Source organism: Heptranchias perlo, chromosome 23 (genome assembly GCF_035084215.1).
Source record: "Heptranchias perlo isolate sHepPer1 chromosome 23, sHepPer1.hap1, whole genome shotgun sequence".
Taxonomy (NCBI): domain Eukaryota; kingdom Metazoa; phylum Chordata; class Chondrichthyes; order Hexanchiformes; family Hexanchidae; genus Heptranchias; species Heptranchias perlo.
The window spans coordinates 2177399-2202428 of NC_090347.1; the positions used below are offsets into that span (position 1 = coordinate 2177399).

At 43.3% G+C, this 25030-nt stretch overlaps 1 protein-coding gene across 4 annotated transcripts in view; it reads right to left on the minus strand.

Annotated features, from left to right (window-relative positions):
- LOC137341002 (C-Jun-amino-terminal kinase-interacting protein 4-like) overlaps positions 1-25030 on the minus strand; it is a 216932-nt gene that overhangs the window by 33081 nt on the left and 158821 nt on the right. For all 4 annotated transcript variants that reach the window (XM_068003814.1, XM_068003815.1, XM_068003813.1 and 1 more), the window contains 9 exons: positions 24357-24456; positions 23587-23708; positions 14861-14918; positions 11487-11639; positions 11133-11187; positions 10530-10660; positions 10350-10406; positions 5488-5664; positions 1157-1289 (listed from right to left, as the gene is read on the minus strand). In XM_068003814.1, coding sequence (XP_067859915.1) covers positions 1157-1289; positions 5488-5664; positions 10350-10406; positions 10530-10660; positions 11133-11187; positions 11487-11639; positions 14861-14918; positions 23587-23708; positions 24357-24456 — 986 coding nt within the window. The remainder of the gene's footprint in view (positions 1-1156; positions 1290-5487; positions 5665-10349; positions 10407-10529; positions 10661-11132; positions 11188-11486; positions 11640-14860; positions 14919-23586; positions 23709-24356; positions 24457-25030) is intronic.

A 25030-nucleotide genomic window follows, 5' to 3' on the forward strand; every position in this document is an offset into this window, starting at 1 on the left:
TTGGTCTCAAGGTTTGGGGTAACTGCCTGCAACAGCGGAAATCAGCTTAAAGCAGACTTCCTCCCAACATTCATTACAAACTCCAAATAAAAAGCAGAGTTCCACTCCTCGAGAAGGAATCCAGCAGAGCACAGCAGAGAGGCACAGAACAGGATATCAACAAGGAAAGCAAATCAAAGTAGAAAATTAAATGTTATAAAAAGCCCCAAACTCTGCAAAACTGGAAAAAAAACGACTATGAAACACATAAGAAAGCAGTTATTTAGTGTAATCGAGGCAAATAGTATACTCATTTAACAGTTTAATTGAACATATTTTGCTTCACTTAATTAAAATTCCCTTCAGTATGTAACAACTTGCATTTACATTGTGTATTTGAGACAACAAACATCCCAAAACACTTGGGAGAGTAGAGGAGAAGTTAGGGAAGATGACGGAGAACAGTGACAGATGTGGTTTTTAAGGAGGCTTTTGAAGAGACGATTCTATTGTAGAGGGACATGGCAGCTCAAGGCACTTTCACCAATAATGGGGGTGGGGGTGGGAGAAGAGACGGAGGAGTGGGCAGTTTATGCAGTTTACCAGAGTTGGAGGAGTGAAACCTATGTGCTGGGATGAATGACCGTAAAAGGTTGCTGAAATCCTGACATTACAACAGAGTCACTATGTTGTCACACGGCTCTTGACCAGTCTGAGCTGACACAGAAGGTGCAACATTTATGCTGGGATGAATTTTAAGAAATCAGTTAACAAGAAAAAGAAAGCAGTCTGGACACAACTGCTTCATTCAGTTATTCCCAACCACCAACTTCATAGGAGCAAGACCAGCAGACTGCTGCTTTGACAATGAGGCCCATATGCAGGGACGTTTAAAGGTTAGGCCAGCAGAAGGTTTCATTTGTTCACCGTATTGGAAGGGGCAAGCAATCGAGCTAAGCTCATATGCTGGTGATAAATTCCTGCAAGTCTAGAAGCAGTTCACAGCGGCAGGTTTCTTCTGATTTAAGGCCCATGGACCATACATATATCTACAATGCACTGGCATGGAGTACAAGCACCACAGCAAAAGAAACAATAACCAATAACTTTCCGATAATTGAAGGTGTTAATCGTGATGAAAATAACTTTTCCAACAATGAAGACTCCGAAGTTTTACCTGTTTAAATTTTGGAGGCAAACTCCAACCATAGGCCTGAATTCGGCCATCGTCTTTCTGTACATGTGCCTTGACCTGACGATACTGCTCCCTCTTCTGCTCCCTGCGCGTGGCTGAAGTATTCTCGCTGCCACTAACAAATGATAAAAGTTACACAATGCAACTGCTACTTCACCGCTTTAACCTTGTGTAAGAAAAAGCTAACATTTAAACATTCTTTTAAACAGCATTGATAATTTCCCTCCCTTTTTCCCTCGATGAAACAGATGGGCAGATGGCCAGTACTCGGCAAACTGCCCACTGGGAGGGGAGCAAGGGTTGGACGTAGAATTCCCCATCGCCACTGCTCAAACAATTTGACAGATCAGCAGCTTTCTGTGGGGGAGGCTGTGGTGCAAACCCAAGTCAGGCCACTCTGTCACTGTGTTTTCCTTCTCCAAAAAAGCAAATCAGAAATTTATACGAAAAAAAACACACACCTGTGTCTGAGCCTGGCATTGTCTGGCCCTGATGGCATCCCTCCCATCACCCTCAACATATATGCCTCCAATCCTGGCCCTGTCTTATACCAGCTCTTCAACCTGCCCTACTCCCAGTTCCTCTGACCCTGCCACCCATTTGGCCTTCCTACTGACAGAAGATGAAGATTAAGGGTGGGGCCAATCAACATTCTTGCCCTCACCATTTCCTCTGAAACTCTTGTTGCTAAAGCTAACTCCAAGAAGTTTGTTTTCCCTTTTTTCCCCTCTTAACTCTATAAAAAACACAGAAAATAGGAGCAGGAGTAGGCCATTTGGTCCTTCGAGCCTGCTCCACCATTCAATATGTTCATGGCTGATCCTCTATCTCAATACCATATTCCTGCTCTTTCCCCATACCCCTTGATGCCTTTTGTCCCTTTGTACATCCACATTTCCCAATCTATCACCATTTAAATAATACTCTGCCTTTCTGTTTTTCCTTCCAAAGTGGATAACTTCACATTTATCCACATTATACTGCATCTGCCGTGTATTTGCCCACTCACTCAACTTGTCTAAATCGCCTTGAAGCCTCTTTGCATCCTCTTCACGACTCACAATCCCACCTAGTTTTGTGTCATCAGCAAACTTGGAAATATTACATTTGGTTCCCTCATCCAAATCATTGATATATATTGTGAATAGCTGGGACCCAAGCACTGATCCCTGTGGTACCCCACTAGTCACTGCCTGCCACCCCGAACAAAACCCATTTATTCCTACTCTGTTTCCTATCTGTTAACCAATTTTCAATCCATGCCAGTATATTATCCCCAATCCCATGTGCTTTAAAGCAGGTCTTGAATTCTGTTTCCATATCCGGACAGACTCTTCAAAACCCTCTCCTCAACAGGATACAAGAAAGAAAACTCAGCAGTTGAGAGGTGGTCCCTCTCACTTCCAGCTCCATCTTCTCACCACTGCTTTCTTGTTTCTCTTCACTTTATTGATAATATGGTCAATGCTCCTCTGAACTTCCCTCTCACGTTCCTTTTGAAGTTCCAAATACACTGTCCTCCAAGCTCTTCCTTCCCCTACATCCTCAATGTGTTAATATTACGGTTGAGAAAGGCATGGATGTTAGGGAACTTGGGGAAATAAATAGTGATGTCTTGAGGAGTGTACATATTACAGAGAGGGAGGTGCTGGAAGTCTTAACGCGCATCAAGGTAGATAAATCTCCGGGACCTGATGAAATATATCCCAGGACGTTATGGGAGGTTAGGGAGGAAATTGCGGGTCCCCTAGCAGAGATATTTGAATCATCCACCGCTACAGGTGAGGTGCCTGAAGATTGGAGGGTAGCAAATGTTGTGCCTTTGTTTAAGAAGGGCGGCAGGGAAAAGCCTGGGAACTACAGACCAGTGAGCCTGACATCTGTAGTGGGTAAGTTGTTAGAGGGTATTCTGAGGGACAGGATCTACAAGCATTTGGAGAGGCAGGGACTAATTAGGAACAGTCAGCATGGTTTTGAGAGAGGAAAATCATGTCTCACGAATTTGATTGAGTTTTTTGAAGGGGTAACCAAGAAGATAGATGAGGGCTGTGCAGTAGACGTGGTCTACATGGACTTCAGCAAAGCATTTGACAAGGTACCGCATGGTAGGTTGTTACATAAGGTTAAATCTCATGGGATCCAAGGTGAGGTAGCCAATTGGATACAAAATTGGCTTGACGACAGAAGACAGAGGGTGGTTGTCGAGGGTTGTTTTTCAAACTGGATGCCTGTGTCCAGCGGTGTGCCTCAGGGATCGGTGCTGGGTCCGCTGTTATTTGTTATTTATATTAATGATTTGGATGAGAATTTAGGAGGCATGGTTAGTAAGTTTGCAGATGACACCAAGATTGGTGGCATTGTGGACAGTGAAGGAGGTTATCTGGGATTGCAACGGGAACTTGATCAATTGGGCCAGTGGGCCGATGAATGGCAGATGGAGTTTAATTTAGATAAATGTGAGGTGATGCATTTTGGTAGATCGAATCGGGCCAGGACCTACTCCGTTAATGGTAGGGCGTTGGGGAGAGTTATAGAACAAAGAGATCTGGGAGTACAGATTCATAGCTCCTTGAAAGTGGAGTCACAGGTGGATAGGGTGGTGAAGAAGGCATTTGGCATGCTTGGTTTCATTGGTCAGAACATTGAATGCAGGAGTTGGGATGTCTTGTTGAAGTTGTACAGGGCATTGGTGAGGCCACACTTGGAATACTGTGTACAGTTCTGGTCACCCTATTATAGAAAGGATATTATTAAACTAGAAAGAGTGCAGAAAAGATTTACGAGGATGCTACCGGGACTTGATGGTTTGACTTACAGGGAGAGGTTAGACAGACTGGGACTTTTTTCCCTGGAGAGTAGGAGGTTAAGGGGTGATCTTATAGAAGTCTATAAAATAATGAGGGGCATAGATAAGGTAGATAGTCAAAATCTTTTCCCAAAGGTAGGGGAGTCTATAACGAGGGGGCATAGATTTAAGGTGAGAGGGGAGAGATACAAAAGGGTCCAGAGGGGCAATTTTTTCACTCAAAGGGTGGTGAGTGTCTGGAACGAGCTGCCAGAGGCAGTAGTAGAGGCGGGTACAATTTTGTCTTTTAAAAAGCATTTGGACAGTTACATGGGTAAGATGGGTATAGAGGGATATGGGCCAAGTGCAGGCAATTGGGACTAGCTTAGTGGTATAAACTGGGCGACATGGACATGTTGGGCCGAAGGGCCTGTTTCCATGTTGTAACTTCTATGATTCTATGATTAAGACCCATTGGATTGTCTCCTATTGTAACTCACCCAGGACCTCAAGACGATGGAACTCCTTATCTCCCACTCAGTCTAATTTCTTCCTACAATCTGCAGGCTTTTAAATCCCAAATCTCTCCTTCCTGATTTACTTAATCTTCTCCATTACTCTTCTCAACATTGGCAGTGTTCTGCATAATGGGTCTTGGGCCCTTCACTTAAGGTTTTACAACTTTTTAAAATTAAAAAAAAGTGTACAATGGAGCCATACACAGGAGAAATTCACAGGTTTCATCCCTGAGCTGCATTAAGTTTGCTGATCCCAAATTAGGCAGCAGTGAGTTGGTACAAGTGACCCATACTAGGAAATGGGCGAGGGGAGGAAAGAGTTATCCAGGGATCCCCTCTCCTAATCGCTATCCAGTGAGCGTTGCTGGAAAGTGCACGTGCAAGGACATGGAGCAACGGCAGACTCAGGCTCAGCTACCACGCTGCCCCTCGTCAAATTGATGCTGATGCTCACCGCCTAGGCTCACACCTGATGAACGGCCACTTGGGCCAGGTACCAGTGCTCGTGGAAGCCTATCACAGCATGAGTCGGCACAGGTAGTTGGTCAATCAAGTAGTGAGCCTGCCCCCCGAACATCCATAGCCATCTATTACTTTTGCACGTAGGCCTGAGCATTCCCTTCCTCCCTACATTCCTGTCCTTGTTATCAGTAGGGCTGAAGTCAGTCTCAAGGCCTCATGGCCGTTCAAGAAACTGTATTCTCATTATATTCTTGTAGTCAGCTATACCCTTATCTGCTAGAGGGGCCAGGCTGTACTAAGCACCTGTCCAACTAACTTAATTATCATCAACATACCAAGGCTTAAACGTAATTACACAATTGTGCTTTTATGTGTACTGTAACTAAACCTATTATGTGAGTTAATAAAGAGTTAATATGGTCAAGTATCCCTTCATGCACTTCCACATTGATATGGTCAAGTATCCCTTCATGCACTTCCACACTTCAGGAGACAAAAGGGAGAAAACTGGGCAAAAAGCAATAAATTTCAAATATGGCAACACTTACTCTTCACTAAGGAAATCAAATGCCTTTGACTTGTCACTGGGCAACTGAGATATTGCACCACTTCTCTTCTTAACCGCTCCAGGAGTGATGTGCGAGGTTGGTGCATTGTATTTAACGTTGACTGGTGGGATGGGTTTCTTGGTTGTATTAGTAGATGGGCTGAACAAACGGCTAAAACTGGAGGAGGAATTAAAGAAAAAGAATCAACACAAGGGAGGAAGAGACACACATATTTTGTAAATTCAGTACATGCTGATAAGATCACTCCCAAAAAGCGCATTCCAATAATGTCCTCAAGGACCTCTGAATCCAGTCCACCTTGGTTTGATGCATTTTTTTCATTCACATGCAGATAAAACCAACATTGTGGATTCATTTGGCTTAATTTTATATTTTCAAATTGTGTATGCACAAGGCTGGCCTGAAATGGCACTTCATTTTCCCCCCGAAGTACTGTTTTGTGCTGCATTACAGCCAAGTCTGCATTTCAGAATCAGGTATTTAAGGGGCAAGATGCTTTCATTTGGGAATGCAGAATTTCAACTTCAGCACCAACAATCAAAAGCCCAAAATTTTCTTCCGCCCCTCTGTCCCCTCCTGAAAACAGTGCCTCCTTGCTGGGGTGTGCTTTCACAGGTATTGCTGGGGTGTATCTGGTACCTCACCCAATTATGCATGCTTCATGTGCAAATGAGTGCCAGCAGGCTATTTGACTGCAGGGAAGGGAGGCGTGGCGTCACGGCCAGGCCCAATCTTGTTCTCACCCAACACATTGTGCAGCAGGAGCGCGCTGGAGGCTAAATCAGGAGATGATCGGTTGGATCTACTGAGGCCAATTGTAGGATCCTACCAGCAACCCTGCCGCGATCAACTAACTCAGCATGACTGGGAATAGAATCTGGGACCTTCCTGGATCTGTATGGCACAACTACTCACTGCCTAAAGCAGCTGAACCATTGGGGGAGCTCTGTGAAGTAACTCTCAACACCCTCAAAAAGAACGGAAATTATGCATCTACTGCCATTATTTTGAATGTGAACGGGTTTATTAGGAGCCAGAGTAGCCTGATCTGCCATTCAATTAAATCATGGCTGATCTGTATCTCAATCACCCACTGTAGTTCCATATCCCTTGATACCCTTACCCAACAAAAATCTATTGATCTCAGTCTTAAAAATTTCAATTGACCCCCAACATCCAAAGCCTTTTGGGTGAAGAGTGTTCCAGATTTCCACTACCCTTTATGTGAAAAAGCACATCCAGCTGTCACTCCTAAATGACCTAGCTCTAATTTTAAGATTACACCCCGTTGTTCTGGATTTCCCTCATCAGAGGAAACAGTTTCTATGTATTTACCCTATTGAATCCTTTTATAATTTTAAAGACCTCGATTAGATCATCCCTCAACCTTCTAAACTTGTATTGCTGTATGCATTCCTGCCCAGCCTGAAGTATATCCCAGGTACCGTTTGATGTCGCACCAAGACAAAGTGGATGGGATCTTCATTGCTGGGCTGGCTGGCTTGCAATTTTCCACCCATTGAAGTGAATGGAGGGAAATTCACAGGCTACCAAAGGAAGAATAAGAAAACATAGGGCAAAGGTTCACCATCAAGTCTGACAGTCTACCTCAGCATGTAGATAAAGTGTGGTTAGTTGGGTTAGCAAATACCTATCCTAATCTTTAAGTACTATTTTTCGAAGCGGGAAGATAATGCATATGTGGAATACATAAAGAACTAAGGAAGGCACTCAGTTTTTTTGGATTGGGGTTCATCGGATCCAGATTATTTTCTCCCAAGGCCAGGCCTTCATTGCTGATTTTCTTGAGCTGACCACTAGTTGGTGCACAGGGGCAGCTTAGTGCCATGGCTGCAACTCCATTCAGTGCAACTTGGGAAGCAACCTTGAGCTGAAGCTGCCAAGAAGAGCTGGCTTGCAAGTCAGTAAAATATAGGCTCATTCACCTCGGACATCCTCTATAGCTCAAATACATTTAACACCTACCCCACTGGAGAGGCAACTGTGATGGCATTTTGAATTAAGTTTTTTAAAGTTCATTCTCCCTATGTGGGCATCGCTGGCAAGGCTGGCATTTAATGCCCATCCCTAGATGCCCCAAGAAGGTGGTGGTGAACCTTCTTCTTGAACTGCTAGTGGTTCGATACAACTGAGTGGCTTGCTAGGCCACTTCAGAGGACAGTTAAGAGTCAACCAGGTTGGTGTGGGACTGGAGTCACATATAGGCCCAGACCGGGTAAGGATGTCAGGTTTCTTTCCCTAAAGGGGGTGGTGGAGGCAGATTCAATCATGGCCTTCAAAATGGAATTGGATAAGTACTTGAAAGGAAAACATTTGCAGGGCTACGGGGATAGGGCGGGGGAATGGGACTAGCTGGATTGCTCTTGCATAGAGCCAGCACAGACTCGACGGGCCAAATGGCCTCCTTCCGTGCAGTAACCATTCTATGATTCTATGACATTAGTGAACCAGTTGGGATTTTATGACAATCTGACAGCTTCATGGTCACTTTTACTGACACCAGCTTTTAATTTCTAGGTTTTCTTTTAATAAAACTGAATTCAAATTCTCAAACTGCCATGGTGAGATTTGAACAGAGCAGCCCTTTGATTTTATCTGAACTCTGGATATCCTACAGTCACTGCAAAAACACAATTTCAATAGCAGAAGTTGTTAAACTTTGCAGCCACTTTGAACCTTATTACTGATGTACCCCACAGATTTATAAAATAGCATAAAAGATCTGTACACAGATAGAAAATCCATTGTAGAATTTTCATTAATGACTGCTGTAAAACAAAAACTAAGCCCTTCTAAGGCAATAAATATAAAATCTGGTCCAATGTTCCAGTGATTGACAGCATAACCTGTGAAAGCCACTCCCACACGCTCCTGGTGCTTGCACACACAGTCACATTAAAAACAAAACATGCATTTGAAAAATGAGCTGAATAAGTTTGAAAAACTGAATACAACTTGAATTTAAAAAATCACGAAGGGACAGTCTGTACTATTACCATGAACCATCCAGCACACCCCAGGCAAACCCAGCCTCAGCTGTCCCAAGGGTTAGGGGTGCTCTGACGCAACCCTAACACATCAGAAACACCCAGCTGCTAAATGCAGGTTAGAGTCAAATAAGAAACCAAAGCAACAATCATAGCACAAAAAAAATTACCCACAGTCTGAAGGTGAATACCAACAGGGAACATGAAAAAAAAAATGAAAATAAGTCATTAACAATTAAGTGGTAAGCTATATTCAGTAATTCTGACAGAGCAATTGCATCAAAGATATTACAGCAGAGATGCCAGTTGAAGGACCAAACGCTTGATAGGGCAGTGGTGCCAAAAAAAAATAATTCTCAAATCATTAATGAGGAAGTTAAAAACAGAAAATGCTGGAAACACTCAGCAAGTCAGGCAGCATCTGTGGAGAAAGAAACAGAGTTAACGTTTCAGGTCGACGACCCTTCATCAGAACCCAAGACTCAGGATGAGGAAGTTAGATGTTGTAATGCGGGAGGGGAGGGGAGAGGTCAAAGGTTTCTATGCAAGGGCCAGTTGGACTGGCCAAATGGCTTCCCTTACCTGCAATAATCTTTGTGATTTGTCAAAACATTTCATCCGAGGAGATAATTTCTTGTTGCTGTTGAGCTGGGAACAAATTAATCAATATTCCCACACGGTTGTTGATTGGTTATTAGATACCATAACAGGGGGCAGCCAGGGGCAAATGTTGCAACAAATTACTTGTTAATTTGACTCTGGTGGTTTATTGGAAGGATAGTGACACTGGGAAATTGTACTGGGTACCAAGAGACAAGTCACAGATCCATGCAGTCCTAGTTCCACAGATCCTGGTTAACCTTGCATTTAAACACAAGAGACAGAGCTCCACATGACAGTATCGTCTGGGAGAGAGATCCATGGGAAGTAGAAGCAGGGAGTGAAGCTTCACTTTTGATGCTGATTTCCACTTTTTGGATTGATGCAGAATGGTGAGGCACTGCTGTACAAATTCTCATGTTCTTGTCTAGCAACTCTGGTATGCTGACCTGGTCGTAATCGCAGAGCATCGACAGCCCAGCTACATCTCTCGGTCACTGTGGAGGGTGGACACTGCTACTGATAAGGTCACTCTCACCCTATCCAGTGGGCTACATGGTCACGTACCACAGTTCTGAAATAAGACATGGACTCCACTGCATTTGCTAAATGGCTACAATGGTACATCATTAGACAGATGTATGCCAAGTGTGTGCAACAGCCACCTCTCCAGTGCCATGCTTGCCCATGTAGAAATCAAACTGATCTCTCTAGCAGGCCCCATTAATGAGCCGATTTGAATGTAAAATTGGTTTGTAATTATAGCCATTAATATGATATGTGCATGAAATGGAGCCTCTTTTCAGAGAGGTGCACAGGAACTTTGTGCCAAAGCTTTTTATATTAAATAAGCAGACCAGTCTGCCATGAAGCATTACAAAGCAGAGCTCTGATCTTTTGTGTGTGTGCGCGCGCATAATTCCCGCATTCCTTATTAGACAATGGGCATGGGGAGAAATGTTACCAGTGGCATTTGCCCATCCATACAAACTTGGGAGCTCCAAGTGAAAACAGATAGAGCACATGACCAAACATCAGTAGACAAAGATGCACACATCAGAAAACACTGTCTCTACAGGATACAAGTTGGGAGTGTTTGTCCATTTCATACTTGGGAGTGTTACAGATTCAAACTCTCCAGTTTGCAACTCCATGTCAGGCTTGGCAACTCATCTCAAACACCAGCTGGCATCTGTGCTAGCAGTACAGTAAGAATTCTGAGCGGTTACTTACAACTGCCAGATGGTTGATTTCTTTTTCTCCGGACTGGCTGGGTTTTCTCTCGAGGCACTAAACACAGAAGGTACGTAAATAAACGTCATTCAAATTCTGGCTGAACCAGGTTAGAAAGAAACAAAAAAAATAAAATATGATCTCCAATTTTCGGGGTTTAAGTCAGGGAAGAGCTCGTACCGGATCATCTCGGTCCATCGCACAGCTTCCTGCAGCTCCATCAGCCGTTCTTTATACTGGTTACGCTCCATTAGAACACGGGCCATCTCCACACGAGTAAAGCGCTTTCTCTGAGCAGTAGGAACATCACTCTGTTTTCAAAAAAAAAAGTAAAACATGGCAAATTGCTTTTCACCAGTTCAGTGCTGTTCCTTACACGGGCACAAATGCATTTGTACCCACAAGAATGGCACAAGGTTGCAAAGAATACCATACAAATTTATCAAGGAGGTTGCCAGATACTGTGCCAGCTCCCAATACTGCAGGCAAACCTCCCGAGTGCACTGCCCCATCTGGAGGACATGAATGGCATAACAGTTATAGAACTGGATGTGCAAAGAACTCAGTTCAGTGGATCTCTCAAGGGAACGGGAAAAATCAGGAAGCGCTATTTTGGGACAATACGACCAGAACTAGACCGCAGTTTGGCAAGAGGCATCGATGGAGAACTGGCAGCAAGCAGCCTGCCTGCTGGCTCGAAGCTAGTTTGCATAACAGGGGGCAAGGAAATTTGGAAAAAAGCACAAAATCTTGGGAATGAGAACGAGAGAAAACACACTATACCTCGTCAGAATCCTCCTTAGCTCTGCTCTTTGCTTCTTCAGCCTCTACGCGTACCCTGCAAGAGCATTTTGCAATTATAAATAAATGGATCAGAAAGTCACTAGTTTACTGGCTCCTCCAGCGCTCTGTGAAATGTAAGTGCATCAGACAAATAAAACAACTGCTCAAGGGTATTTTTCTGAAGTTGCTAAAATGTGCAGTTTGTGGTCCAGTAATAATCATTTTCACTCTGCTAGTGATTTATCAAATACTGGCACACTGAAATACACATGCATCAGCACAACCGTGGCCTTCTGTACAACGAAATATGGGGGGCGGGGGGGAGAAGAGAAGGGACAATAAATCAGTTCTCACTTCCTCAGCTCTTCCTCCAATTCTCTATTCTTCTCCTCCAGCTTCAGCTTGGCTTGTCTGACTGACACCAGCTCTCCCTGCAGCACGTCCTTTTCACACGTCAGCTCATCGACCTGCGCGATCAGGTCGTTCTTCACCACATTCAGAGCATTTCTAAACAAAAAAAAAGTAACATGCAACAGTTAACAGGTGACTTCTCAAGTTAAAACAAATTGTGAATAGAGCCAGTTATTGATATTAACGGTAAAAGAGGAAGAAACACAAGTATTGATTCTAGGTGTTCATGTCATAGTATCATAGTAGGTACAGCACAGGAGGCGGCCATTCGGCCCATTGTGCCCATGCCAGCTCTTTGAAAGAGCTATCCAATTTGTCCCATTCCCCTGCTCTTTCCCCGTAGCCCTGTAAATTTTTCCCTTCAAGTATGTGTTACTAGCTGGGAGTGAGGAAGCATTCCACCACCCCCACCCAAAGGAATATAAACCCATGTATTATACATAAAATGCACCAGAATGCAGTGGAGGCACAGTCACAATTCCCCACTTGGGAAGATCCCAATGTCACCTACATTCACGAGGAAGGCAACGAATGCGAATCAGGAAGAGGAGAACATCAAGATGTCAGACACGTCCCAGCAGCCAGCTTTATTTGTTATTTTCTCCCTCCCAGCTCCCCATGTACCACATTCCAAGAAAGGATATGGTCAATGCCTGAGAAACATAAAACCAACAGTGGGGCTCACCAGGCATCATCCCTTTTTATTACCATGGATTTCCTCAAGCTCTAATTCTATTTGGTGGATTTAATTTAATTTCTGACCTGATTCAAATTCCCTTTATGTCATTTCATGCTATAAATATTTTAATAAAGGTCCTGTACAGATACACAAGAGTTTTATTAACATAGTCCCCTTCCCAAAGCAGCTAAAATTAATCTACATTTACAGCACTCCCAGGATCCTGTCAGGAAATTACACTTACACCTTTTAACACCACATCATGAGTGTCTTCATGTCATCCTTTCAAACTGGGGACTGAGAGAGGAATCCAGGGGCTTCATGAGGTTGTGGCACTACAAGCACAGTATCTGAAGAATACTGTACCTGTTGACTAACACGAACAAATATTACGATTATTTGCTACTTTATACATTTTCTTTCCCCTTTTCATAGAGTTGGTTACACTTCAAAGCATCACAAACATATGCATTCAACCCTTTCCCTGGCCAGCTGGGAGCGCATAGACATAAACAACAATAAATTACAGCCATTGAGAGATTATTTTTGAACTGTGCTTCTGTCAATTAAGTTGGATTTTTAATTCTTCTTGAATTACATCCATTTCATTCATAATACGCCAAAAGGTCCCAACTTTGGGTTAAATTAAATGTTAAAGTGTCAATACATCTTTGTTGCATAATCCACTTTGCCACAGAGCGCACTGTGCCATGTTGATGGGAGGCTGTATTTTTCTTAATGCACTGACAGAATTTGCATTACAGATGTGAAATACCTCACCACAAAATGCCATTCTATTCATAAGTTAGTTTAGGTTTCCATGTTGCTGTCCACTCGCCCCGTTCCCGAGTGGCATAAGGGGCTGCGTTTCTCACATAGTGACAATTTTGTAATGGCTGGTAGCTGCCATAAGCATATTCAGATTATGCAAAAAGACTTCTTTCAGAGTTTGCAGCTATTGCTTCAGTGTTCACAGCTAACCTGAAACACTGTGTTAGGACCTTAACATTTAACGATTAAATATTTTGTTACTCGAATGAGGATTAAAGAGGATTGGGAGCATTAGGGTCACATGAATTATTTCTTGCTTTGCCAGTCAGGTGATCAGAGTTCAGTTTCTATACAAGCAGCACTTCTCAGGCCATTCCTCTTTGTTTGGAGTAAGCAGCACGCAGTCAGGTCTAAAGTCAGTGCTGCTTTGCTCATGAAACATCTGACTCACAATATTCCTATAGCAGAACGACCCTAACCAAGAGACATTTCTACCTCACTGCTGAATTCCCAGTCTATTTGGTTCTATTGAATGTACCCAATATACCAGCATGTCTAGTGTAACAGAAAGGGTGTCTTCTCAATGTGCAGGTACATGATGCCTGGGACATTCCCATGGACGTGTACCAATTTACCTGGCGGCACTCATGATTCATTTCCCTGGACCAATTCTGGATGCGATGAGAATTGACTAACAATTGGCAGCTAGGTTAAGATCACAACCTGTGGATCTTGGGATCTCATAGAGTCATAGAGTCATACAGCACGGATAGAGGCCCTTCGGCCCATCGTGTCCGCACCGGCCATCAGCCCTGTCTACTCTAATCCCATATTCCAGCATTTGGTCCGTAGCCTTGTATGCTATGGCATTTCAAGTGCTCATCCAAATGCTTCTTGAATGTTGTGAGGGTTCCTGCCTCCACAACCCTTTCAGGCAGTGAGTTCCAGACTCCAACCACCCTCTGGGTGAAAAAGTTCTTTCTCAAATCCCCTCTAAACCTCCCGCCTTTTACCTTGAATCTATGTCCCCTTGTTATAGAACCCTCAACGAAGGGAAAAAGCTCCTTAGTATCCATCCTATCTGTGCCCCTCATAATTTTGTACACCTCAATCATGTCCCCCCTCAGCCTCCTCTGCTCCAAGGAAAATAAACCCAATCTTCCCAGTCTCTCTTCATAGCTGAAGTGCTCCAGCCCTGGTAACATCCTGGTGAATCTCCTCTGTACTCAATCTGTTTAGTTTTCTTTTAAAAATAAAAAGCAGTTTCTTTGGGGCAGGTGACCACAGCTATGATCTGAAAGCATTACTCGTTGTCTTAAGCCTGTGGTTACTTTTGCCAAAGACTTGATCCTTGTTTTCTTCCCCCCTTGCCCCAGCCCCTTCTTGAACTTATTATTGGGGTACAGATCCACAGCGATTATTGGTGTCTGAACTTTTGATGGCGAGTGCTGAGGCCAACTGCAGAACCTCGACTAGCAACTTAGCTAAGATCAGCTATCTCAGCACAAACCAGGGATGGACTTCGAAACTTCTTGGTCTGCACGGCTCAGCCACTCATTGAATAAAGTGGCTGAACAATCACGAGAGCCTGACTCTTATTTTTAAGTGTGTTATCAATCTTTTTTGTAAATATACAAATCAAGGACACAACAATGTATGTGTGTTCTTTGTAAATTTTTCAATTTCTATAAAGTAGTGGGTAATTTTCTAATACTTGAAAAATATCAATTCTCGAAGTCAAACACACCTGCAGAGCAATACAAGGCGAACAGCCCCTTTTGAACCCTTAACAATTGCTGCCCTGCAGACAGCTGCATTAGACAAGTTCACCTGAAACAGGAAACAGTTACATTCAACCGAGACTTACTTGGTCTCCAGCAGCTGTGTGTTTTCCTGAATAAGATTTTCAACTTCACGACCCATACCTGGCAATAAATTAAATGTAGCAAGTTATAAACTCCAGGCTGCAAAAGTCAGCATCAACACAGCCTATTTCCCATCAGAAATTACTGTCTCATCGAGTGCAGCAGGAGGACACCATCTCAATATTGAATAAAGCCACTAATAACACCTTACAAAAAGTCTGAATATATTTACACACACTAAACGCTGTCTGTTTCAAGAAAAAACATAGAATTCAAAATGCAATCCCACCAAACAAAGAGGTCTCTGCAAGACCAAGATTCAAACATTACCAGTCAAATGGGCCAGAGCCACTGTTGCAGATGGTTTGTCTATATTAGGATGAGCAGACAATGGGAGATTAGCGAAATATGTAATGGAAGCTACAGCAGGTGGTATACGAAACAAGGACAGGACAAGGAAGCAACAGATGGAAGGAACAGAATCAGTCGAATGCTATCCTGAGTTGATGGTATGTGATCAATTCACAAGTCTGTGCTGGCCCCATCATCTCAAGGTATGGCTGGAAAGAAACGGCTTTGGGACAGGAGGAGGTTTCAAGTTAGGCTCAAATCACCTAAATTGTACACCCAATAGCCAATACAGAGAGGTTTCACTGTCCATTTCCTGAATGTTTTTTTTAAAATTCCCCTTTCCAGGCACAAAGTGCAATCTTTCCCTTCCATGAGGAGGAGGTTTCACTGCAAAAGAGATTCCCAATATGTAGCATTTTAATTCAAGATCAATATGATTATTACTCTACAAACTGACCCTGCTTCCTAGGCTAGACATGGTCACATACACAAGTCTGCCCAATTGAAGCAGCTGAGATGTGGAGATGCCGGTGATGGACTGGGGTGGACAAATGTAAGGAATCTTACAACACCAGGTTATAGTCCAACAGTTTTATTTGAAAATCACAAGCTTTCAGAGTTTACCTCCTTCGTCAGGTGAGTGAGTGAAGGACGAAGGAGGTAAACTCCGAAAGCTTGTGATTTTCAAATAAAACTGTTGGACTATAACCTGGTGTTGTAAGATTCCTTACATTGAAGCAGGGAACTGGGCACTTATTAAAACCTTCATTACTGTCAAGATCAGAAGTAAGTGACAGACACAAACCTCACACTTTCCCACTGCTAAGGAACAGATTACATTTTACAAGAGGGGTAAAGTGCAGCACCTTCACCAACTTTTACTCACAGGAGGCCAAAGGACCAATGAACTTGGGTTGTCTGCAATTTGACTTGTGACCAAGTTTGAGCCATGTTTATAGTTTCTTCCAGTGTCACCCACAGTATACGGTCTTTTGCCTTTATGCAAAGAATATTTCCTTCAAACGGCAGGCCCACTACCCGAGGTTAAATACCCATTAGCCAGTATCAAATGACATCAACAGTGATCAGGAAAGTCTCAATGCTGGCTCTACTACAAGCTGAATAGCAACTGGGTGGGTTCCAATTTCCCTGAATTCCAGGATAAATTCCTGAATTCGAAGAGTGATTAATCTGCGGTCAGTATGAACATGAAGTTGAACTTGCCCCCAGCTCAAAGTTTGTGCCCATCTCCTCCTTTGCCAACACTCCTGCCCTAAGCACAAGCAAGAGGAATCTAGCATCTGGACTCCTAGTAAGCAGTAAGATGGGGGGGAAATACTAAGGGGGGTGGGGAAGGAGGAATGGTAGGGAGACACTGCAAGCATTTGTAACTGGTCAATCACAAAGTGGTTCCAGGATGTTTCTTTTATTCATTCTCTTGCTGGCGCTGGCAAGGTCACATTCATTGCCCATTCCTAGTGGCCCTGCATGACTGAGTGGCTTGCTAGGCCACTTCAGAGGGTGCTAAAAGTTAACAAGCAGTGTGGACTAGAGTCAGGCATGGGCCAGACTGGGTAAGGATGGCAGGTCACCTTCCCTGAAAGACATTAGTGAACCAGTTGGATTTCTACAGCAATCTTGTCAGCTTTCATGGCCATAAATTACCAGATTTATTGAATTCAATTTCACAAATTGCCATGGTGGGATCTGAACTCAGGATCTCTGGGTTGCTTGTCTAGTGCTATAGTCACTGTGCTACGATACCCAGACATGCACACAAGAGCCACCTAAAGCAGGTCTCATCTCACACTAGATGGTTATTACTTTGCAGGGAGAGGGGCAGAATTCTAGCAACAAGCCAGCAGATGGGGTTTTGTGGTAGGAGGGCAGGTATGGTTGAGGGGGGAAAAAATATAACAAAATTGACACGATCTGAAACAGTGGGAATGGTGCTTTACTGAAAGGCATGGAGGGGGTGGGTGGGTGGTGGATGGTGAGAGAGAAGGTAACTACGACCAATCCACAATTGATGGAATAGTCACAAAAGCGATGTGTGTCCACTCTGATACCACCCCCACCCCCTCCAAACACTGAGGAAATGTTACACAGTTAGCATGATCACAAACTGGGACAATTTGTGCCTAATTCTATGGTTCTACCTGCTCAGGGGAGAAGCATAAACTGGGCTCAAAGTTTCAATGTGAACCCATAATAGGTTACTTTGGAGAAAAGATCTCTTTGTAAAAAGAAAAGCATATTGCAATTCGACAGGAAGAAGATGATTAAAGCAAGTACCTCTGCTAACAATCTTCACATTGCCTCGACTCCCTTGTACAATTAATTCTCACCTGGGTACCATGAGCTACTTAAAAAAAAAAAGCCCCTGAGAGCAGATGGAGTCTTACCAAAAATATTATGATCTGAGAGCCCATGCATTCCGAGTGAAGCAGAAAGAAAGGAAACATTTATGTAAGATGCGGCATGAAAGCAAAATGCACCACAAGCAAGTTATGAAGCACCATGGACAATACAGTATGAATGCTGCAAAGCTTGGCTAGGAATCACACATGGCTGTAACAAACACACTCAGTGCATCCAATCCAGTTACACACAAAAATCAGAACAGATTGTAAAAAGAACATGCAAAACTGGTCATTCATCTATGAAATCCATATTTGGCAAGATATTAAAAAAAATTAAAGCAGAGAATCTTCATCTCAATGCCTGAAGGACATAACCAGCATTATTACCGACAAAAGGAACAAATGTCTTCACAACCTTAAAAATCAGGTGTCACAGTAATCTATTTATGGTTCAGGTATAGAGGAAAAACCAAAATGAAATCAAATGGAAAACAGTAGAAATGCACAGCAGGTAGAGTATAATTCTTATAAACAGAGAGCCCCACCGGAAAGGTTAGCCTCTCTCTTTCAGGTGCTGACTGACCTGTTTTACTTGTCCAGAATTGCGTTTCTATTTCACCTTGTTAATGGTTTTATTAAATACACCTGCACCAGTTATTGTGCACTAAGCAGACTCGGGCATCAATGGAAGGCTCCAGTTATAGAAGCATTCCCCTGATGTACAACTTGTCCCTCGAAAACTGGATACAAAATCAGCGTTTAACGTTTTCAGGCAAATTTACCCTTTTTGTATTTTTGAAATCAAGGTGATGCCATTTCTGGAGAATGAAGCAACTGTGCACTTCAGTATTAGCCACTCCCAGGTCAGTAACAGCACCCTTAGGAGCAGAGTAAAGCTCCTTTTCGCCTGCCACCAACAAGCCAAAACCTCAACCTCAAAAAGGAGCCCCATTGCACATCAGGTGAGACATTTCCATTTCTATCTTGCTATCCTGGTGGTCTCAGACAGCCAAACGTTGTGCTGAAAAACAGCTGCTTTGTGATGAATTGTGTCTGCTTTTGCTGTGGTCTCTCTCTCTTGCCTACATCAGGGTGTAACCCCACGTAGGACCCTGACAGGCAGCAAAGAGTCTTTCATCTCATCCATCAGAGCCAGATTCAAACTCGAGGCCTGGAGGTGAAAGGGCAACCAGTTCCCTGTAAATGTGACTTATTTTTCCATTTCTTGGCACTATAGTGATTCTACAGCGCACACTATTCTCCAGCCCAAGGGGGAGTCCACCAGACCCACTCTCTCAGTAACGGCAACTATGCTCCCGACTAGGCCACTACATTTCTTTTATTTCGGTGACGCTGGCAAGGCCGTATCTATCGCCCATCCCTAGCTGCCCTGAAAAGGATTTGATGGGTCTTATCCTCATGCTCCCTCAATGGTGTTAGGTAGGAAATTCCAAGATACTGACCCCGCGATAACTTAGGAACAGCGATCCATGTCCAAGTCTACAATGGGAAAGACAAGTCCAGGAGACACCCCCTCCTAAGTTTTCATTCAATTTGGAAGGGCTTGAAGTCCCCTCTCCTAACACTGCCCTCCGAATCTCCCACTGTCCTTTGAATCATCATATTTAAGCACTAATACTCAACACTCCATCCTTTAGAATTCCAAAGCATTTCTGTACAGCAACACACAGAAAACATTCCCAACTTTATAATAAAAGCAGCAAATCTCAGTGACAGAAATATGGAAAAAAAACAGTACAAATTACACAGACAGAAAATGTCAATGGGAAGCACAGTATACAGTACATGAAAGTATACACACCAGAAAACTCCCCTGGGTCAGCAGCCCAAGAGAAAGGAAGCATGTGAAGAAAAACGCTAATTAGCTTGAGAATGAAAGCTATTTCTATCATTAACTGCACGTGGTGCACTTAAAACTGTGCTCTCCCATATCACCTGGATAATACAAAAAACAGTGATGACAGAGGAGGCAAAAGAAACACACTTATCTTGGGTCTATTGCTATAGGGGTGCACACAAATGTATGAAAGCAACATAGTAAATGCCAGGTTTGCTTGCCCTGGCAGAAATACGGTTTCAGCAAAATAATGCAACGAGGAACATGCACTGGACGAAGAGAAATGGGCTTCACAAACAAGTATCACAAAACACCAAACGACTCTGTAACCGTGTGCATCGTAAGCACAGAGTTCTTATATTTCCTCAGACATACAATATATATGCCACACTGCTGCACGTCCAGTCAGCAGGATTTGCATGCTGTAAATGCATGGCCTGCTTTGCCAACCTACCTGAACAAAGCCACAGGGATTAGTAAATGGCAGACAACCGGTTAGAACAAGCTTATTGGTAGGGCTGCAGGAATTCTGGATTAAAAGACATAAAAGCTCCTTTTTGGGGGCATGCCATAATTAAGACAAACTTGATGACATTTTGGGTGATGGGAAAGGAAACAAAACAAAGGAAGCTGAACAAACATTTCTCAAGATGACGCTGGAAGAAATTGCAATCAGTCAGGATCAGAGATCCACTGAATTAATATATTTGTACATCTGCTTTACACATATCAATTTCAACACTCCAGAGCTTTAGTGTGGTCCTCCTTACATAATTTACTGAATATTGAATAAGATTGGGACACGGCTTTTGATCTTTAAACCTTAACCCTCGCACCCAATTTGATTTCCCTCTCAATACAGTTTTTACAAAAAGGGGCCAAGAATATAAGATAGTCACTAATAAATCCAATAGGGAATTCAGGAGAAACTTCTTTACCCAGAGAGTGTTTAGAATGTGGAACTCGCTACCACAAGGATTAGTTGAGGCGAATAGCACAGATACATTTAAGGGGAATCTAGATAAACACATGAGGGAGAAAGGAATAGAAGGATATACTGATAGGGTGAGATGAAGAGGGGAGTGAGGAGACTCGTGTGGAGCATAAACACCAGCATGGGCCTGTTTTCGTGCTGTACATTCGATGTAATACATATGTACCCTAAGGAAAATAAATGCAACCTGGTAAATCTATTGAGAAGCCTTGACGAAAGGCCAAGGTCCACAGTGCAGGACACCATGAAGATTCAAAACAGTTGGCGAGAAAAAGGAGGCAAACCAAGAAGCAGTGGCTGGGTGACCTCAAACTTGGGCTTCAAAACTATGTTTTTTTTAAATTAATTCATGGGATGTGGGCGTTGCTGGCAAGGCCAGCATTTATTGCCCATCCCTAATTGCCCTTGAGAAGTTGGTGGTGAGCCGCCTTCTTGAACCGCTGCAGTCCGTGTGGTGAAGGTTCTCCTACAGTGCTGTTAGGTAGGGAGTTCCAGGATTTTGACCCAGCAATGGCGAAATATTTCCAGTCAGGATGGTGTGTAACTTGGAGGGAAATGTGCAGGTGGTGGTGTTCCCATGTGCTTGCTGCCCTTGTCCTTCTAGGTGGTAGAGGTACCTGCCTCGGCGAGTTGCTGCAGTGCATTTTGTAGATGATACACACTGCAGCCATGGCGCGCCGGTGGTGAGGGAAGCAAGGGAGGCAGACGTACAGAGGGAGAGAGACAGACATATAGAGAGACAGTGAGAGAGAGACATACACAGAGAGAGACAGACAGAGGGAGAGAGAGAGACACACAGACAAAGGTTGCGATGTTGAAGACAATCAGAGCGCAAGGACTCCAATAACTAAGGGAGGATCGACATACTGTGAGTCTTGTGTTCCAAAATGTATAATGCTGACAACGGTTCAAGCTCTAAAATGTTAACTTTGATGTCATCCCCCACCCAAATGAAAAAGATACCACTCAACCTCGGTCCCAGTCCCAGGGCTCAATTTTGAAATGGTGGCGGGTTGGCAGCAGGGGGCAGGGGGGTAAACGGTGCGCATGGTAAACTGGAATAAAAAAAACCTTTCCCGACGTGATCGCAATGTAATTGATGGCGATTAAAGTTCTTACCAGGTTTTGCGCCCGGCAGCCAGCCTGATCGACAGGCTGGCTGCCGACAGGAGCTGCAATGCCGGGGGAGGGGGGGGGCGCGCTGGAACAGAAAATGGAGGACGTTGAAGATTGGGTGGGGGGAGAAGAGGGGAAGATCGGGAGTTGGGGGGAAAGAGAGAGGGGAAGATCAGAGAAGGGCATCAGGAGGGGGAAGAGGAGATCGGGGGGGGGGGGGGGGGGGTGGGGAAGATCTGAGAGGGAGATATCAGACATCGGAGCAGGGTGGAGTTAGGTTTATTATGTTTTTTTAAAACTTTATGCAATGGTTTTTTAATTTAATTCATGTTGTTTATTTTTGCCTGATCCGGTCCTTCATGTTTCACCAGGCATGAATCGGAAGCCGTGGGAAAGCCGCCCAGGTAAATTAAAAATCTTTTCAACTATCTACTACGTCAGAAATAAAGTACCTTAAGTACCTCAGTGAGGTGCACTCGGTTCTTTAACTATCATCCCACCTGCTCTAATTGCGATTCGTGAAACAGGTGTGCACACAGGCACATCTGTGGGGAACTCGGCGGGTTGCAGCCGGCTTCCGAACCCGCTCAGGATTTTCGCAGCCCCCGGCAATTTGATTTTAAAATTGTTAGTTTTAGAGCAGAAATCAAATTCTGGTCAACTCCAGACAAATGCACAACACATCCAGAGCAGAATCGAATATTTGAAGTATTCTTTCACTTCAATCTTTCAGGTTGCATGATTAAGGAATAAAATGTTTCTCAATTATTTAATTGTTTTATGACACAGCAGACTTCTCATCAGTGTGTTCTGGCACATATCATTTATCCTTCAAAACACACCCCTTGCCCTTCAAAAAAAAATCAACAGCAGAATTTGATTCCTGCAGCCCATGCTTGTGGGGATAAAGATAAATCAGGAAAATCGTCAGCATCATCAGTAATGGTATCCGACAATCTGTTTTGCTCTACACTGTGTTCAAATTGTGCCATCTGAAAGTTTAGATCATTGAGGCCTACAGCTTGTTGGTGAACTGGCACTCAGTGCCTGGGGTGTCTTAAGAGATTTATATATCCATTTAGCTGCACATAATTCCAGGACAGGATGTCAAATAATTTAGCGTCAGCAAAACGGGGTAAGTAAGGTACAATCCTACTATTAAAATGTTTAAATTGAATTCTGTTGGCAAAATGGTTGTGCAAATCTGGACCAGGACTGTAGTCTCAGCCAATGCACTATTTTAACTTCCTCTTCTTGTTAATTTCTACTTAACACAGACTATATCTGATTTCACAAAACTAAAACATTATATTTGGTACCACAGATATGTTAAGCCAAAAAAAAATTCATATACAGATCTAGTCTGAACACAACAACAACAACGTGCATTTATATAGCGTCTTTAACGTAGTAAAACATCCTAAGGCTTTTCACAGGAGCGATTATCAAACAAAATTTGATACTGAGCCACGTAAGGAGATATTACAACAGGTGGAGGTAGGTTTTAAGAAGAGTCTTATAGGAAGAGAAAGAGGTGGAGAGGCAGAGGAGTTTAGGGAGAGAATTCCAGAGCTTAGGGCCTAGGCAGCTGAAGGCACGGCCGCCTATGGTGGGGCGATTAAAATCGGGGATGCGCAAGAGGCCAGAATTGAAGGAGCGCAGAAATTTGGGAGGGTTGTAGGAGACATTATATTACTTGTGATAACATAATATGTCCCTCCTTAACTGACAAATGGACACCACACTGTTGTCAATGTAATTTTAGGTGGTAAAAAACAATCTGCAGGTCCAAGTTGCAGAGTGTATTTTTTGGAAGGGGTGGGCCAGCTAAGTGCTGCCGTTCCCATCGTCAGCCACTAGAGGGAGGAGCAGCTACTCAGCCGAGCAGCAAATGCCCAGGGACCTCATGTTTTCACACATTCTGGACCAGCCTGCAGCTCAGAAACTACTTCTCTGTGGCTGTGCTAAATTCGGCTAAGCTGTTTGGCGACAATCACACGTTTCAACAAGGCTGCACTTCACCATTCTGCCAGACCTTCCGCTTACCCAGCAAATTTGCCCCCTCATCCACGTCACCAATCAGCTCAGAAGCCGATTGGGACAGTTCATCAAAAATAGATTCTGTGTTCCGATCAAATGCTTTGTTCTCTATTCCCTGGGTTGGTGTGCTGTAAAAAAAAATAAAAGCAGGGATTAATCACTGTTATTTGATATAGTTCAGCTGTCAAAGATTTCTGAACCTCCAACCTCCTGGAGTATTGAACTTCCCTGATACTTTGCATCAATAAGCACAAGAATTGTAAAAAAAAGTGTAAAAAAAAAACAGCACTGTGTAACACGCACAGTACTTGAATAGAATAATTCCAAGTTTACAAATAACTAATACATTAACACTTTTCAAATATGCCGTTCCTAAAATTACTTTTCATCATTTCACACACTTATTCCCGGAGCAAAAGCCCCCGGTTAATTTGTGATTTCTCCACATACAAAAGGAACTGGACTGGAAGTGTTTTAGCCTTGCGTACAGAGGCACAGAAAAAGGGCCTCTGCTCTGAACCATCAGCACACTTGATGTGGGCTGCACGGTGTTGGACAATTAATTGGAAATTGAGAATAATGCTTGAAATGAAACAAATAGGAGTGTTTGCTCATATAATAGTTGCCTGTCTGTGCCCTCAAGGCCAGTATGCTATGAAGTCGGTTCACCGAGCTGAAGTACAGAGAATACACGGTCGGCGAATCAACTGTTCAAATTAAAGGGTAAACTGGCAATATTTTAACATTTTATGACAATCAGTAAAATTCACACTCACCTCGTTCCTTTGTACCCACTGAGATCTCGGTCCATATCCAATTCGGGCGTCGAGTCGATGATGGCTTGAACGTCCGATTTGTCTTCATTTTCAGTCATACCTTCAACAACATTAACGATTAGAAGTCTGTAAGTCCACATTGTGCATCAATAATGTGTTTGGACTGTACTGAATATAGATTTACTATCATTGGTGTGAGGGAACAATTCTAGTACCAAATGGTAAAGTGACACACGTAGGGGCATATTTTAAACAGAACTGATAATATTATTGTTGATCTCTCGTTAGAGGTCCTCCATACAGCCTAGATCTCAACTGCAGCCAGTATATTTGATGCAAATACAATGAAACACAGAATCATGGACGTTTACAGCATAAAAGGATGTTATTCGGCCCATCTTGTTTGTGGAGATGGCTCTTTGCTGGAGCAATCCAAAATTAATCTCACTATTTCGTTCTCTCCCCGTTGTCCTGTATCTCCTTCTGCTTCAAAAATTTATCCAAATTTCCTTTAAAAGATGCAATGGTCTTTGCCTCAACGACTCCCTGTGGCAATGCATTCCATGTTCCAACAATCCATAGTGTAAGGAAATTTCTCCTAACCTCTCCCCTCACTTTATATTAGGACAGGAAACATTTCCACTGAAGCCAGTGACGAATTCATACAGTGGAGT